The 15,651-nt window shown below is 48.7% G+C and overlaps 1 protein-coding gene across 1 annotated transcript; it reads left to right on the forward strand.

Annotated features, from left to right (window-relative positions):
* Positions 1-11,798: 11,798 nt before the first annotated feature.
* LOC135384039 (uncharacterized protein K02A2.6-like) lies at positions 11,799-12,275 on the forward strand. Its single transcript, XM_064613294.1, has one exon. It carries the CDS (start codon positions 11,799-11,801, stop codon positions 12,273-12,275), a length of 477 nt encoding a protein of 158 aa, XP_064469364.1.
* Positions 12,276-15,651: the final 3,376 nt, after the last annotated feature.

Here is a 15,651-nt window from a genome sequence, read left to right on the forward strand (position 1 = left end):
GTCGGTTGTCCGTTGGCGGGAAGCCAGGGGTGTCACTAGACGTCGCAGAATTGAACGGCGGTCTCCTCTGAGCAGAACAATACGGGTCCGGTTCCGAGACGAGAGTGCTGCTTCTGCGGCGCTGTCGGCCTGCTCGTTCCCCACGACACCACAATGGGCTGGAACCCACTGGAGAACTAGCCTGTGGCCTGCGGCGTAGATAGTGTGGTAAGCCATTAACACGTCTGTGACTAGGGGTGCGGATGGGCCTCGTATGCCGGAAGTTTCAATTGCTTGAAGTGCAGATTTGGAGTCTGTAAAGACTGCCCATTCCCGGGGTGGAAAATCAGCGATGTGTTGTAGAAAGAAAAGGATGGCATAGAGTTCCGCAGCTGTGGAGGAGGTTGGATGTGAAAGGCGTCTTCCGTGCACGACGCCTTCGGATGGAATGACGAAGGCTGAGGCGGACCCGTTATTTCGGGATGCGCCATCAGTATATGCTGCCGTAAACGTAGAAAACTTCTCGTCTACCAGAGCATGAAAATGGGCTCGGAGGACTTGAGGGGGGACCTGATCTCTTCTTTGCAGAAGGTTTGGGAGGCGTACAAAAGTGGGCGGTACCGGTAGAGACCAGGGGGCTTCCGGCGGTATAGTGTCCTTAGTTATGAAGCCAGTGAGAGTCTGGCGTGTCCTCTGCGCTACTCGATAGAAGTCGCTTCCAGGGCGGTATCGAATTTTCCTGAGTAGCGGGTGGCGGGGAATGTGAGCACGCAAACGGAGGTAGTGCCGAGCCGTTTCCCGTTCACGGAGAACTTCAATCGGGAGCTCACCAGCTTCAGCCAGTACTTGTCGTGTTTCAGCCATTCTTGGAACTCCGAGGCATCGACGAAGGCTTCGAGCAAACAGGGACCGAAGCGTATTTAATGAAGTTGTTGATATCCTGTGCAGAATAGGAAGGCTGTAAAGCACAGTTGCCCTCACCAATGCCGCGTGAACCGCGAGCAGGGAACGATGATCACAGCCCCATCCTGGGCCAGAAAGATGTTGGATTGCGGGGAGCCATCGCTGCACTTTAGTTTCAAGGTGTTTAATGTGCCGAGCCCAGCGCAAGTCCGAGTCGATTACCACGCCAAGGAAGCGGTGAAAGCGTACTGGTTCTAGCTTCTTTAAACCAAGCCAAAGTGGGAAATTGGCCATAGCTTTACGCGTGAAAGGGAGCTCGACACACTTTTCGGGTGAAAGGTCCATCCCGAGGTGCGTCAGGTACGTATGGATATTGTTTAAAGCGAGCTGCAGGCGGCGCTGGAGAGCCGGGCGTGATTTTCCTACTGTCCAAAGGGCGACGTCATCTGCATACACGGAGAACGACACTTTGCGAGGAATTACTGATTGTAGGCCGGCCATCACCACGTTAAAGAGTGTCGGGCTGAGAATGCTTCCTTGGGGGACTCCTTGGGGAACAGGATGCTGAGGGCTTTGGCCTTGGGACGTACGGACAGCGACAGTTCGGTCCGTAAGGAAGTCTTGGAGCCAGATGAAGAGCCGACCGGATACTCCAAACGAGCGCAAGGCATGCAGCACACAAATGTGCGAGACGGTATCATAGGCGCGCTTGATGTCGAGGAAGACCGATCGGACGATCCGTCGATGGGCTCGAGCATGTTGAACTGTAGAGACGAGGTCGAGAACTGGATCCATGGAGCTTCGGTGGCGACGAAATCCAGCCATTTCGTGAGGGAACGCACGTCGTTTTTCGAGCCACCAGTCGAGGCGATGCAAAACCATTCTCTCCATCAGTTTCCCCACACAGCTTGTCAGGCTCACCGGGCGAAAGGAGGATAGGGCATTTGGGGGCTTGCCTGGTTTCAGGATGGGAACAACCAAGGCCTCCTTCCATGTATGTGGTAAAGATCCTTGTTGCCAAGACGTATTATAGACATGAAGGAGAGCTTGGAGTGACCGCCCGTCAAGGTTTCGTAGGGCGGCATAGGTGATTTTATCGGGCCCAGGGGACGAGCTGGCGTTCACAAGCTTCAACGCTGCCTTTAGCTCGATTAGTGTCAAGTCGCGGTCCATAACTTCCGGGGGACGGGGCCAGTCGTGGTGAAGTTCAGCCGTCAAACTGTGGACAAAACTGTGGTGTAGGGGCGTGGTCGAGGCAGCCGCCGGAGTCGTTAGTACCACACAGAAGTCCGTCGCAAGCGTGTTCTCGTCTACACGCTGAACGATAGCCAAGGCCGCGAGAGGATTCTTTTGAGGGGGCGCCTCCTTCAGAGATCGGATTGTCCGCCAGATCTTCGTGGCCGGATCGAACGGTGAAAGGTGGTGGCAAAACTTACGCCAACGCTTCCTGTCCTCGTTTTTAAGTTCTCGTGTTACTTTAGCTTTCATCCGGCGGTATTCCACAATGTCCGTAAGTTGCCCTGTCCGACGAGCCGTTCTTTCTGCTCGGCGACGTAATGCTCTAAGGTGATTAATAGCGGGGGAATGGCCGATATGGCCTGTTACCCTTTTAGACATGACCACCGCGTCCTGAATACCGCGGGTAATTGCTTGAGAGAGAGCCTCTGGGGACATACCGGTGTGCACAGATGTTCTGAGGCCCGATTGTAGGCCCGATTGGATCTACTAGAGATGTTCGGAATGCACCAAGGTTAACCCTTAGCCCTTGGTGATGAACAGGGTCTAGGGCTTTCAATACAGACTGGCGGGCTGAGCCGTACACGATAGACCCATAATCTATCTTAGAGCGAATGCAGGCACTATATACCCGACGGAGTGTCTCCTTGTCTGCACCCCAAGATCTGTGAGAGAGGATTTTCAGTAGATTCAGTGACTTCACACATTTTGCCTTCAGGTTTTGAATATGGGGCTTGAAAGTGAGCTTTGAATCGAAAGTAGTGCCAAGAAATTTGCATTCTGATTTCACAAGAATGTCTTGTTCATTAAGTCGCAGCGCAGGAGACGAAAACAGTCCCCTGATTCTCGAGAAATGCACACAGATTGTTTTTTTCAGGAGAGAATTTAAATCCATTACGTAAGGACCATACTGCCATTTTATTTATACAGAGTTGCATCTGTCGTTCGCATCTGGGTAAGCTCGCAGAACAACAAGATATCTGGATGTCATCCACATACAAGGAAAAAGATATAGCGCGTGGGATTACACTGGCTATTGAGTTGATTTTCATGAGGAATAATGTGATGCTCAGAACAGATCCCTGCGGGACACCATTCTCCTGCACGAACAGACGGGATGAGGTAATTCCCAGCTGAACTCTGAATTTTCTGTGTTGAAAGAAATCAGCAATACATTTAAAGAGACGACCCCGTATGCCGAACAATGCAGATCCTGTAGGATACCGTATCGCCACGCAGTGTCGTATGTTTTCTCCAAATCAAAGAAAACTGACAAGCAGTGTTGCCTCCTGACAAAGGCTTCACGGACTGTTGTTTCTAGACGAACGAGGTGATCCATTGTGGAGCACCCCATTCGAAAACCACACTGAAATTCTGATAGGCACTTATTCATTTCAAGAAAATAAACCAGTCGGTTATTCACCATTCGCTCAAAGTTTTTGCCTATGCAGCTTGTCAAAGCGATGGGACGATAACTGGCAGGACAAGAGGCTCCCTTTCCGGGTTTCAGGAGGGGAATTATGGCAGCAATTTTCCATGCAGACGGTAGTGTCCCCTGTATCCAAACATGGTTGAAGAACTGAAGTAAACAGTTTTTTGGTATGTCAGACAAGTTTTCCAGCATTGAGTATGTAACACGGTCTGGGCCAGGAGCAGTCGCTTTTGCTGACAACAAGGAGCGTGACAATTCTACCATGGTGAAAGGCTGATTATATCCAAAACAGTCTCCACCATTTTCTGGAATCTTTTGTTTTTCGGAGCTTTGTTTAATTTTAAGGAATCCACTGCTATAATGGGAGGAACTTGAAATGCTTTGGAAGTGTTCCCCAAGTGCATTAGCCTGTTCTTCTAGGCTTTCGCATAACTGACCGTTAAAGAGGGACTGAATGACTGATATGCTCTCCTCTGATTTTGCGAAGTCTGTCCCATACGATTTTGGACGGAGTATTACAAGATAGAGAAGATACAAAAGTTCGCCAAGAGGATCGTTTAGCCTGTTTTCGTGTCCACCTGGCCTTCGCTCTTGCCTTTTTGAAAAGTAAAAGATTTTCTGAGGTGGGGTATCTCCGAAATGTACCGCATGCACGATTTTGAAGTTTGCGAGTTTCCTCGCATTCATTCTTCCACCAGGGTTTAGGTCGTTTTGGGAGACGACCAGATGTCTGGGGAATGGATATTGTTGCTGCATCAAGTATGATGTTGCTGGTAAGACAGTTAGCTTCTTCTATCGTTACACTATCAAAGGGAATTAGAGATAGGTCACTTCTTTCTGAAAACTGCTTCCAGTCGGCAAGTTGGAGTTTCCATATAGGGGGCGTGTTGTTAGAGGGTTCACTCGCGCAAGGTATTTTAACACCACAGGGAAGTGGTCGCTCCTAAGTGGGTTTTCTTCTACAGTCCATTCTATCTCTTGAAACAAAGATGGACTGCAAAAGGACAGGTCTAAGGCTGAGAGAGACTGACTTGAAGAATGTATGTATGTAGGTGCCCCTGTGTTTAAAAGACAGATGGATGTTGATACCAAGAACTTCTCTAACATTTTCCCTCGTGTGTCCGTTCTTGTACTGCCCCAAAGTGGGTTGTGAGCATTGAAGTCACCCAGAAGTATAAAAGGACTAGGAAGTTGGCTGCACAAATTTTCTAAGTCTCTTTGTGTAATTGTGCCTGATGGTGGCAAATAGATTGAGCAGATGGTGACTATCCTGTCTAGACACACCTGCACAGCTACAGCTTCTAAGTCTGTAACTAGGCGAACAGTTTTGGTTGGGAGAGATCCTCGCGTGACGATCGCAACACCACCAGATGCTCGGGTGGCGTCAGTTCGATCTCTTCGAAAGACATCGTCTACGCAGTGGATTTTGTGTTTGTGTATGCAGATATATTTCTTGAAGACGAAAACATGATGTGTTATACTTCTAGAAAAGATCGTTGACGTCATCTACATTAGATAGTAACCCACGGCAATTCCATTGGAGAATTGTGTGCTGCATAATGATTGCAGTACTAAGAAGAAGGATATGTGTAAGAAAACTTTTGCCGACTAGGAAGAGCTTTCATTACCTATTTTTTGTTGGGGGTGTAACCCGTGGCCTCGTGGGCTTTTTCCACGCGGCCGCAAGCTCCTTGTCAGATATGTCAGGGAGTGACCCACTCCCCGACAGACTAGCCTTATTCTTTTGGAGGACCTGGGAGCTCGTGCTCGCAAAGGAGCGCTCAGAGCTCGTCTCGTCCTCGCAATCCAATGATGTCACCTCCGTGGACTGTGAGGACAGGAGTGGCGTCGGTGTTAGTGACGCCACTGGAGTTTTGGAGACTGGAGGTGGATGTGCACCTCCTTGAACTTCATTTGTGGTTGTCTCTCTCAGTGGTGATTGATCGGTCTGCGTGTACTGTGTTACTAGTTTTACTTTCTGTTTTACGGCTGTGGCAAAAGATTTTTCGAAAAAGATGGGAGCTACTTTTTTTCTGGCTTCTGGGTAACTGATGTTCTGTGTAACCTTAACGTACAGGACTTCCTTTTCGTATTTCCACTTTGTACAGGACCTCGAGTAGGATAGGTGGTTGGAAGAACAGTTGACGCAGCAGTCTGTCCCTTTGCATTCTTTAGTCTCATGGTCAGACTTTCCACACCGTGCACAACAGGCAGAGCCACGGCACCCGTCTGCAGTATGTCCAAACCTGTTGCACCGAAAACAGCGCAACGGGTTCGGTAGGTCACACATCTGCTGACAGGTAGCCTACTTTTAGTTTTGTTGGAAGTGTGGGCCTGTCAAAAGTCAGTACCATGTTTCGTGTGGTGATGTACTCCCCATTTTTACGGATTTTGATTTTGCGTACATCAGCAACATCCTGATCCCTGATCTCCATCAAGATTTCTTCAGGTGGCACGTCAACCAGCTCAAAGACAGAGATGACACCCCTGCAAGTGTTTAGTGTTTTATGCGTCGAAGCTGCAATCTTTACTCCCATCATTTCATGTGCGTTCAATATACGGTTGCAGTCTTTCTCATTGGTGCATTTTATGAGCAAGTCCCCAGATCTGATACGTTTTATTTCCGTGATATTTTTAGACAGGGATGCCACCGCTTTTTCAATAAAAAATGGTGACATCTTTCCCAGTGGTACGTTTTTTTCTCTTTTTCAGAGTCTGCACTAGACAGTACTATGTACTTGGCAATGAACTGTTTAGATGTACTTTGTAAAGATTCGGTCCGTGGTCGCTTCGCGGCCACGATCTCAAGAGAAGAAGAAAATTTACCCATACAGGTTTGTTGAAACGAGTATTCCAAAGAGTCGCCCGTACTTCATACTCATACATACAGGAAGGTCCCGGAGTTTTGACAACCCATCGGCCAGAGCTTGACCAATGCCCCGACCGCCACCGTTCAAGGTTTCTACCCTTCGCGTTACATCCCCTCGGCACGGTGTGGATAACACCTTGGGACTGGGGGCTGGGGTCCGTGGTGGCGCCACTCACCAAACACATACCGAAGCCAGTGCCACCTGCGGGGAAAGTACGGGACAACCGAATACACCCATGGTGCCTACCTTTTTTCTTACAGTGCACGGCTGGACGTGCAATGGCTGACCAGGAGAGGGGAACCCAGAAGACCGAAGAAAAGAGGACACAATAAGCACAGGAAGACCGATAAAGAAGAGCTCAGATGAGTTTAGAAGACAAGGGTGGACTTGCAGAAGCAGAACGAGAAATAAGGGCCAAAATTAGCGAAGAAGAGAAAACACAACGAGCCGCATTTGAACGAGAAAGAAGAGAGAGCAACTCTGAGTCTTTGAGTTGGTAGAAGTAGAGTCACTAAATAAGCTACGCGTAGCTAGCGTAGCTTATTTAGTGACTCTAGGTAGAAGAATCCGCGAAGACATCTGTCTGTCGTAGCATGCAGCTGGCGCTGTATTTCAGCTACGAGTAGCGAAGGTTAAGAAGTTCCACGCCCCCCCCCCCCCGTAAAGTGCTGCGTGCAATGTATCAAAATAAAGCCGAGTTCAATGTTAATATCCTGGTGTAATTATTGCATGGAAGAACCACAGAAAAGAGTTTAACCATCTCCAAAGCTTAACTCTGGAGTATGAACTGGAGTATGACTATGATCTGGAGTATGAAGCTTAACTGGAGTATGAACATCTTGAAAAATAATTGTTCTGAGGCTGGAACATACAAATGGACAAACACAACACATACTTCAAGGCGCTCAAGCCTCGTCAAGGCGAGCGACTGGTAATCGATAGAATCGTGGTTCATATCCCGCCGCTCTCTGGCTTTTTCGATGTCTGCCATATTTAACCTGTAATAACATCTCTGTTTTCATTTCCCAACTTAGGAAAACAAATGTGTGTGTAGTGCCGCTAGTGTATGTGACGTGTGTGTATGGAGGATGATACAAACAAATCGGCGGCAACAGCGCACGCATCCGACGAGATCCAGAGAGTCGGGAGGACAGTTATCACAGAGGTCCATATATGAGCTCTGGTAGCAGCCACGGCTCAAGAAGCAACGCTCGGCTGCTTAGAGCAAGTCGGTGTCCAACTCCGTAGTCAGAGTATGTCGTCACCATGCGATTGGTTTTCGGCTCCATGGTACTCATCTATCTAGTCTTACTCTCCCTGGCTTTGGGATACCCAGTTTTTATCAACGGGGCTGTCGTCTGCTTGGCTTCCGTCAACAGAAGTTGCCAGGCAACGAAGCATTAAGCCTTCACGTAAAACGTTCCACGTGCCTGCGTCTCACACTGTTATCTCGCATCCTCCACACTAGTCTACGGGTAGCAGGTTTGACATAGGTTATGGTACACTTTATGTCTGGTACCGTCTGGCTACCGCTTATTCAGGTGGCAAAAACTGCAATGATGTAACCCCTGATTTAGAAGGTACCACAAACCTGTCAAAAGGTATGACTACCCATTCACTTTGGAGTGTTTCCATAATTGCCGGTTGCTCTTTCTCGCTGTCCTCTACCCTTTTCCCCTTTCGCTGAATGTTCACTCGCAGGAAAGAAACAAAACGCAAAGCAAATGAATCTTTTGAAACATTTACTTCCCTCAAGGCATACTCTCACAGCAAGCGATGAAAGAGTGTGCACATCTATGTGCGTACATGACATCAAGCTCAAGTAACGAGGTAACGAATTACCATTATCTCCAGCCTCGTTGAACGACCGATAGGTGTTACCGTTTATGAGTTTCTCTATATGGGAGAGAAACAAGTAACATCCGAAAATTGGCCACTAGTCTCTCTGAGATCCAAAGAGTTACACGCTCACCATTCCGTTTTCCGCTCGTATTCCGTTTTCAAAATATCTCCTGATGCCACATGCCATACAACCTACAAAGTTTTATCAGTGTAACAAAACTGTTGCTGCTAAGACTAAATCTAAACACCCAAAGCTGGTACACAACCACGCATGTAAATACTCTGGTTGATTAAACGTTTTGCTTTCTGGGCCTCCGTTACACTGGCGACGAGTGAATCCCACATCGACTCCTAGAGGACATCATCCTTGGGATGGCACCCCATGCGACTCCAGGAAGTTCTCCGCAGTTGGAATCTGCTCCGACAACGGCGTCAAGGTTGATCGGCCCGGGACCATTCGATCCCGAGAATGAAGACTGGGGATTGTATCAGATCCGTCTTAAGCGTGCCTCAAAGTTTTCGGAATCGTATCAGATGTCGACAAAAGAAACACCCTGATTGCGCTTTGGGGGCCGGGGACTTTCAAGGTATTGCACTGGTTAGTTCAACCCAACAAGATCACCGAGGTGCCTTTCGTCAACCTCCTGAAGAAGTTAGACGACCATTTTTCACCGAAGCGCTTCAAGGAATTCGAACGTGCGCAGTTGTTCTCCGCGCACATGGAGGAGCACAAGACACCGGCTTAGGTAAATCATATCATTTTGTGAATATGGAAAGGAATCTGACCCACTGGCCTGTTCTTTACTCGCCGCACTCATTGTTGGTCTGCGGGACCAACGTATGAGAGCAAGCTTAGTCCAAGAAACTGACCTCGAGATCAACAAAGCGTTCAGGATTTCTGAAAGCTGTCTCGGGGCCGAACAGGAACCTCGTCAGTTGGATGGGAAGACGTCAGCTTCGTCGACCGTAAGCACCGTCAGGAAAGTGCGAAGTGGCGGCGACCGACCGCAAGAAAGGTGTTTCCGCTGCGGTGGTACTAACCATTCAGAAGCGTCCTGTTGTTTCAACAAATAGCGGTGCAGACCTTGTAACCAAATGGGACATATCGAACGCATGTGTCCCAAGAAGAAGAGACAGGCTGCTCGAACAGTTTCTTCCCGCCGCACTGTGAAAACAACTACGAGTGTCTTGGCTGTTAGACAGCAGCAAGAGGCTTTAACGTGTATCATCGACGGAATACCGATTCAAGTACAAGTGGACACTGGCTCCTATTACACTCTCTTGGGTGAAGATGTTTGGCACAAGCTGCGAAAGCCTAAATTGGGTCCAGCTCCTCAGAAACTCAAGGTCCTCACCGGGCACAGGATACCGTTAAAAGGCCAACGTTTGGTCAACGTAACTATTGCCGGAGAAACACAATGACTTCGAGCACTTTTCGACGGATACAAGGACGTTTGTTTACTTGGCAGAGAATGGATCCGAAGACTAAGGCCTCACCTCAATGCTATGTTTGTTGGACAAATTCAAACGCCCTCTCGAGATTTGTCACATATTCTTCACTACTATGAAGACCTCTTTGAGGAAGGGTTAGGGCCGTTACTCGAAGGTCAAAGTGCAGCTGCAGTTCCAGGCTGAAGCAAAGCCCAAAGTTTGTAAGGCAAGACCTATCATGTTTGCGCTTCGTGAGGCCGTCGAAAAAGATCTCGAGAGACAAATCAATAAGGAAGTCTGGACACCAATTGAGGTTTCTCATTGGGCTACACCGATTGTGGTAGCATCAAAACCGAACAGGGCAGTTCGTGTCTGCGGCGACTTCAGCGTCACTGTGAACCCTCAGTTTGACGTCGCGCAGTACCCCCTGCCTCGCCCGGAAGAATTATTGGCAAAGCTGAACGGAGGAAAGCACTTCTCGAAACTGGACCTGCCAGAAGCAGTTGCAGTTGGAACTCGATGAACAAGCCAAAGAAGTACTGGTAGTAAATACCCATAAGGGTCTGTTCCGTTTCAACAGGATGCCTTTTGGGATTTCCTCAGCTCCTGCAATCTTCCAGAGGACAATGGAACAGGTTACCGCTGGTTTGGATGGAGTAGCGTGTTATCTTGATGATATCATGGTCACTGGAAACACGGATGCTGAACATCGCGCACATCTAGAGGCGGTACTGCAAAGACTTCAAGAATATGGATTCCGACTCAAGCAACAAAAGTGGGAATTTCTTAAACCCGAAGTGGAATACCTCGGTCAAGTGGTTTCGGCAAAGGGTTTCAAGCCATCACCCAAGAGTGTCAGCTCTCCAGGGAATGTCAGAACCGTCGAACGTCGGAGAGCTCCGAGCCGTCCTTGGTCTGCTCCAGTATTGCGGCAGATACCTCAAAGCACTCGCCGATCTGTGTGCACCTCTGAACAGACTGCTACGGAAAGATGCAGCCTGGGAATGGTCAACGCCATGCGTCCATGCCTTTGAAAAGATCAAACATCGGATAGGCTCTATGAGTTCTCTGACCCATTTCAACCCGAGTCAGATTATTTACTTCGCGGCTGATTCATCAGCGATTGGCGTCAGAGCGGTGATCTATCTCAAGATCAACGGTGAAGATAAACCCATTGCCCACGCTTCAAAGACTTTGACTCCTGCCCAACAGAAGTACGCTCAGATTCAGAAGGAGGCGTTGGCTATAATATTCGGTGTCAAGAAGTGCCGACAATATCTCTGGGGGAGAAAGTTTGTATTATTCACCAACCATAAGCCGTTAACAGCCATTTTCGGATCAAAGAAGGGAATACCAGTCACAGCAGCAAACAGAATGCAGCGTTCAGCCCTGCATGACTCTTCTTGGTCACTCCTTCGATATTCGGAACAAGCTAACAGCTCAATTTGGGAATGCAAATGGTCTTTCGAGACTCCCAGTTGGGCCAGATCCCGACTTCGACGTGGCCATATCGGACGACACCTTCGTGGGGGGAATTGGGGTCTTCGGAGGTCTCCGCCGTCCTCTCCATCGCTATAGAGAAAGTTCCTCTGAAGGCGTCAGAAATCGCAACTTAGGCCACTGCAACTGGCCGTGTGCTTTCCGGAGTGTACAGATACGTCATGGAAGGCTGGCCTTCTCACGAAAGAGATCCAGAGGTGCAAGCATTTCACGCAAGGAAATCGGAACTAACAACGGAAAAAGGATGCGTCGTATGGGGTATGCGTGTTGTCATACCTTCCCAGCAGTGCGACGTTGTCTTGAGCCTCCTACATGATATGCATACCGGCCAGGCCAAAATGAAGATATTGGCGCGATCATATGTGTGGTGGCCGGTAATGGACAAGGATATTAAACTGGCTTGTCGCTCATGCGGAGCGTGTGCCGCTTCAGCAGCTCACCAGGTGCCAGTCGCTCTGCATCAGTGGGGAGTTCTAACGCAGCCGTGGTACCGGATACACGCCGATTTCGCTGACTTCGACGGGAAAAGCTATCACGTGGTAGTCGACGCTTAGAGCAAGCGGCCCGAGGTGAAGCTTATGACATCAACCAAATCTGCTGCTACTATGGAAGCACCGAGTGACACCTTCGCTGCCCAGAGACTTTCGGTTCAACTCGTCACCGACAACGGTCCGCAGTTTACCTCATTCGTTTTCACAGAATTCTTGAATCATCTTGGCATCAAGCATATCCTAACGCCGCCTTATCACCGCAAATCTAACGGGCAGGCAGAGAATCTCGTCCGCTCGTTTAAGCACTTTCTTCGTCGGCAGAAGGGAGGGAGGAACCAGGCAACGGGAGTTAACCACTTCTTGCTGAAGTACAGGGTAACACCGCACGCCACAACTGAACAGCCGCCATGCGAGCTGCTCAACAAAAGACACTTCCGCACAGTACTCGACCTCCTTCGCCCAAACCATCCGAATACTTCAACTACAGCGAGGGATCGGCAAAAGCGTAAATACGATTCTCACACACGGAACAGACGCTTTGCGGATCGTGACGAGGTTTGGGTTAAGGACAAGACACAAAGGAATCACTAGCTTCGAGGCACTGTCATCCGCCCGTGAAGGGGCCCAACCTATCTTGTTACCACTGAGGGTAATAAGGAGCACAGGGTGCCTGCCGGATCTACTAGACTTCGGTGTCTCGCTCGACGGTGAGCTTCCTGGCCATTCCGGCATTGGTAGTGATGCTCATTCCGAACACGACCCTCAGACCCGAAGGTACCCTGTCAGGGATCGTCGTCCACCCCAGCGGTTCGGCTCAACTTAGATGGGAGGAGTATAGTGGCGTCAGCTGAAGAAGCTGAAAACAAGCAGCTATGCTAGGGCACGTGACAGCGGGTTAGCCCGAATGCCTCATTAGGAAACTGGAGCCGTTCTGGGAACCACGTATGTAAATACTTCGGTTGATTAAACTTTTTGTTTTCTGGGACTCCGTTACACTTATGACTGATATGCATCATACGTCTGTCGCTTACCTTTCATATTGGTGTTCGTCTATGGCTCGAACTCTTCGAAATCCATGAAACGGGACGGCGCCTCGAAGAGAAACGAACGCGAGGAAATCCACCGGTTAGATGAGCCTCAGCTAATCATGATCGAGAAAGATCACCTGGGGGACCGGAGCCAATGAAAAGCACAGAGCCGGAATATGGCGGGAAAGGCCAGCGGCGACACTATTTTCACAGCGGCGAAACCCGCTCACTGTGCCTCTCCTTGTACATACTGGTGTATTTCTGCATAAGCACATTTTGGTCTGGGCATATGAAATATGTATAACGATGCCATGCAAACCGCGCTTGCGCAACGTAATGACTGAACACGGACCATGGAGGAAAGAAGAAAAGGAGGCGCCCCAACGGCTCGTCGCCAGAAGACAAGTGGCGTGGGGCGTGGGGCAAGTGACGTAAGGATAAGAGGTGAGCTGTAGCTTCTTTGGAGCCACGCGAGGGTCACGTTACCTGAATAGCCCAATGAGGTCTCTCTGCACTCGCCACTTTGAGGGCCACTTCGGCTTGCAACCACCACACTTCTCCGAGTATTCCGAAAGTGTGCATTGGGGGCTCCCATAGAGATGCATGCAACCGAAACCGGAAGGCGAGCGGTGATGTCAGTGGCGTGGCCCCCAATCTCGGCTTCAGTTCTCAGAGCAATATGGCTTCTCTCCCCCCCCCCCCTCTCTTACTCTCTTCACAGTCCTTCGATAGGCGATAAGTTCATGAGGTGCACACTTTTTTCTGTTATTTAATGCGTTAGCATTAGAACGGTCATGCGAACTAAAGTCCCTCCGTGTACAGGCGAGTGCAAAGGCTGTCACATGGAGGAGCTCAAGAGGTTGGGGTGAAGCTAAAATTCGTTGTCTAGTAACTAGTAACTAGTACTATTACATTAACACATTTTATTTTATTTCAGCCGATTTTGTACTACTAGACTCTAGTTGGCGTTTGCTCGGTCGGACATGTGTAGCGAAGTGAGTGTGTGCGTGCGTGCGTGGCTTATAGAATGGATATGGATACTTCTAGAAGCGGTGTAGATTACCGCCCACAAGAGCGTCGCATTAAGAGTGCCGAGGCTATGCGTGAGAATTCTAACGTATTTCCGCTGGATTAATGCAATTGATCGCCAATATTTTTGCGCGGACGTGAAGGGAAGGGGCTCACAAGGGGTGCGCGGCGCAGTTAGGCGGTTCAACCCTTCAGAGGCTATACAAACCCGCAATGTACGACTTTACTTATTTATTTATTTAGAATACGTTAAAGACTCAAACGAGTACAACATAACGGAGAAGTTGGGCGACAATAACACCATGAAAACGGAAAAAAAGTAGTTAACATGCTCGGCAAACAACAAAAGAAACGTCAAATATACTTAAAAAAAGGAAATACAACACCAAAGTCATCAAGACATAATGCTAAAACCAGCAAGAATATACACAAATATATATCCCGTGAACAACAGTGCGAGAAAAAAAAGAGCAAGTAATGAACAGTCAGGGGCGAGATAACAAATTGGTGATGGCCGCCTGAAACTGCGGATGATTAGTGAAAAGTGCTACATGGCGGGGAAGGTCATTCCAGAGTCTTGACAATCGGGGAATAAACGACTGGAAGCAGTAAAGGCTATTATACGTATGTAAGCAAACCTTATTTTCGTGATCATGACGTTCAGATACGTAGGAAGGAGCCTGTAATAGAGATGTACTTAAGAAATGGTTGTGATAGACTTTGTGAAAAAGCGAAAATCCCGATTGGATACGGCGCAACGAAAAGGTAGGAAGAGCAAGGTCACTCCGAAGAGCGGAAATGCTAGTGTCATAGCCATATCAGTTAGTGACAAAACGAACTGCTCGATTTTGTACTCGTTCAACTGCAGAGGAAAGGTAGTCCTGGTAGGGGTCCCAGATAGGCGAAACATACTCAAGTTTTGACCGGATGAAAGTCGTAAGCAAGCTTTTTTACATGAGAGGGCGCAAGCCGATTGCATTGAAGGAAGCCAAGGGAACGGTTATCATCGGCGACAATATGGGGAATGTGTTGGGACCATGAAAGGTCTGCAGTTAGTGTTACACCTAAGTATTTGTAAGATTCGGCGCGGACGAGAAGAGAAGTGCCGAAGTAGTAACTTGAAAGGACCGTGAGAAGGAGACAACTTTACATTTATCAGTATTGACAGGCAGTAACTATGCCGAGCACCAAGATTATATACGTTCAAGGTCCTCTTGGAGTGAATCACAGTCTATGGTGGAAGATACTTTACGGTAGATGACGCAATCGTCCGCGAGAAGACGGACAGAAGAAGTTAAGCCGTTACAGATGTCATTAATGAAAATGAGAAATAAAAGAGGGCCTATCACCGAACCCTGTGGGATTCCTGGGGATACAGGTGCCAGAGAAACTTAAAGCTATTCATGCTGCAGCCTGAACCTCACGAATGAGGCGGTTGTCGAACGTCCTCTATTTTATGAACCCCTTATTTTGTCGGGTACGTGGCTGGTATAGATTTTAGAGCGTAGAGTGATCAGTGCGAGATGGTGCAATAAGGACTCCGCGTACCACTGGAAACACGGATCCCCTGTTCCAAAGGGTTCTTATGTATTTCGCGAATATCGAACTTCAGCCAGTGTGGCATCTAACTTTTACTTGAACTCATTGATGCGTCTCCTTCTACAAGGAACAAATTTGCGATGCGAGCAGGCGTTCATTTGCTTTGTCGCATACCGTCAACCCTCAATTCATTAGACAGTTTTGTGGAAGCTGGTTTAGCACGCCTGGTACGATCAGTTAGGAGAGGCGGGGCGGTTACGCATGTTTCTCTTTTGGGGATCCCAGAACGGAATTGAAACATGTGCGCCATGATGGATTCCATCTGCTCTGCAGCAGCCAAGTCTTTCGCGAATGGCGTAATGATTGCTTAC

The sequence above is a fragment of the Ornithodoros turicata genome, chromosome 1, assembly GCF_037126465.1.
Source record: "Ornithodoros turicata isolate Travis chromosome 1, ASM3712646v1, whole genome shotgun sequence".
In the NCBI taxonomy this organism is placed as follows: Eukaryota; Metazoa; Arthropoda; class Arachnida; order Ixodida; family Argasidae; genus Ornithodoros; species Ornithodoros turicata.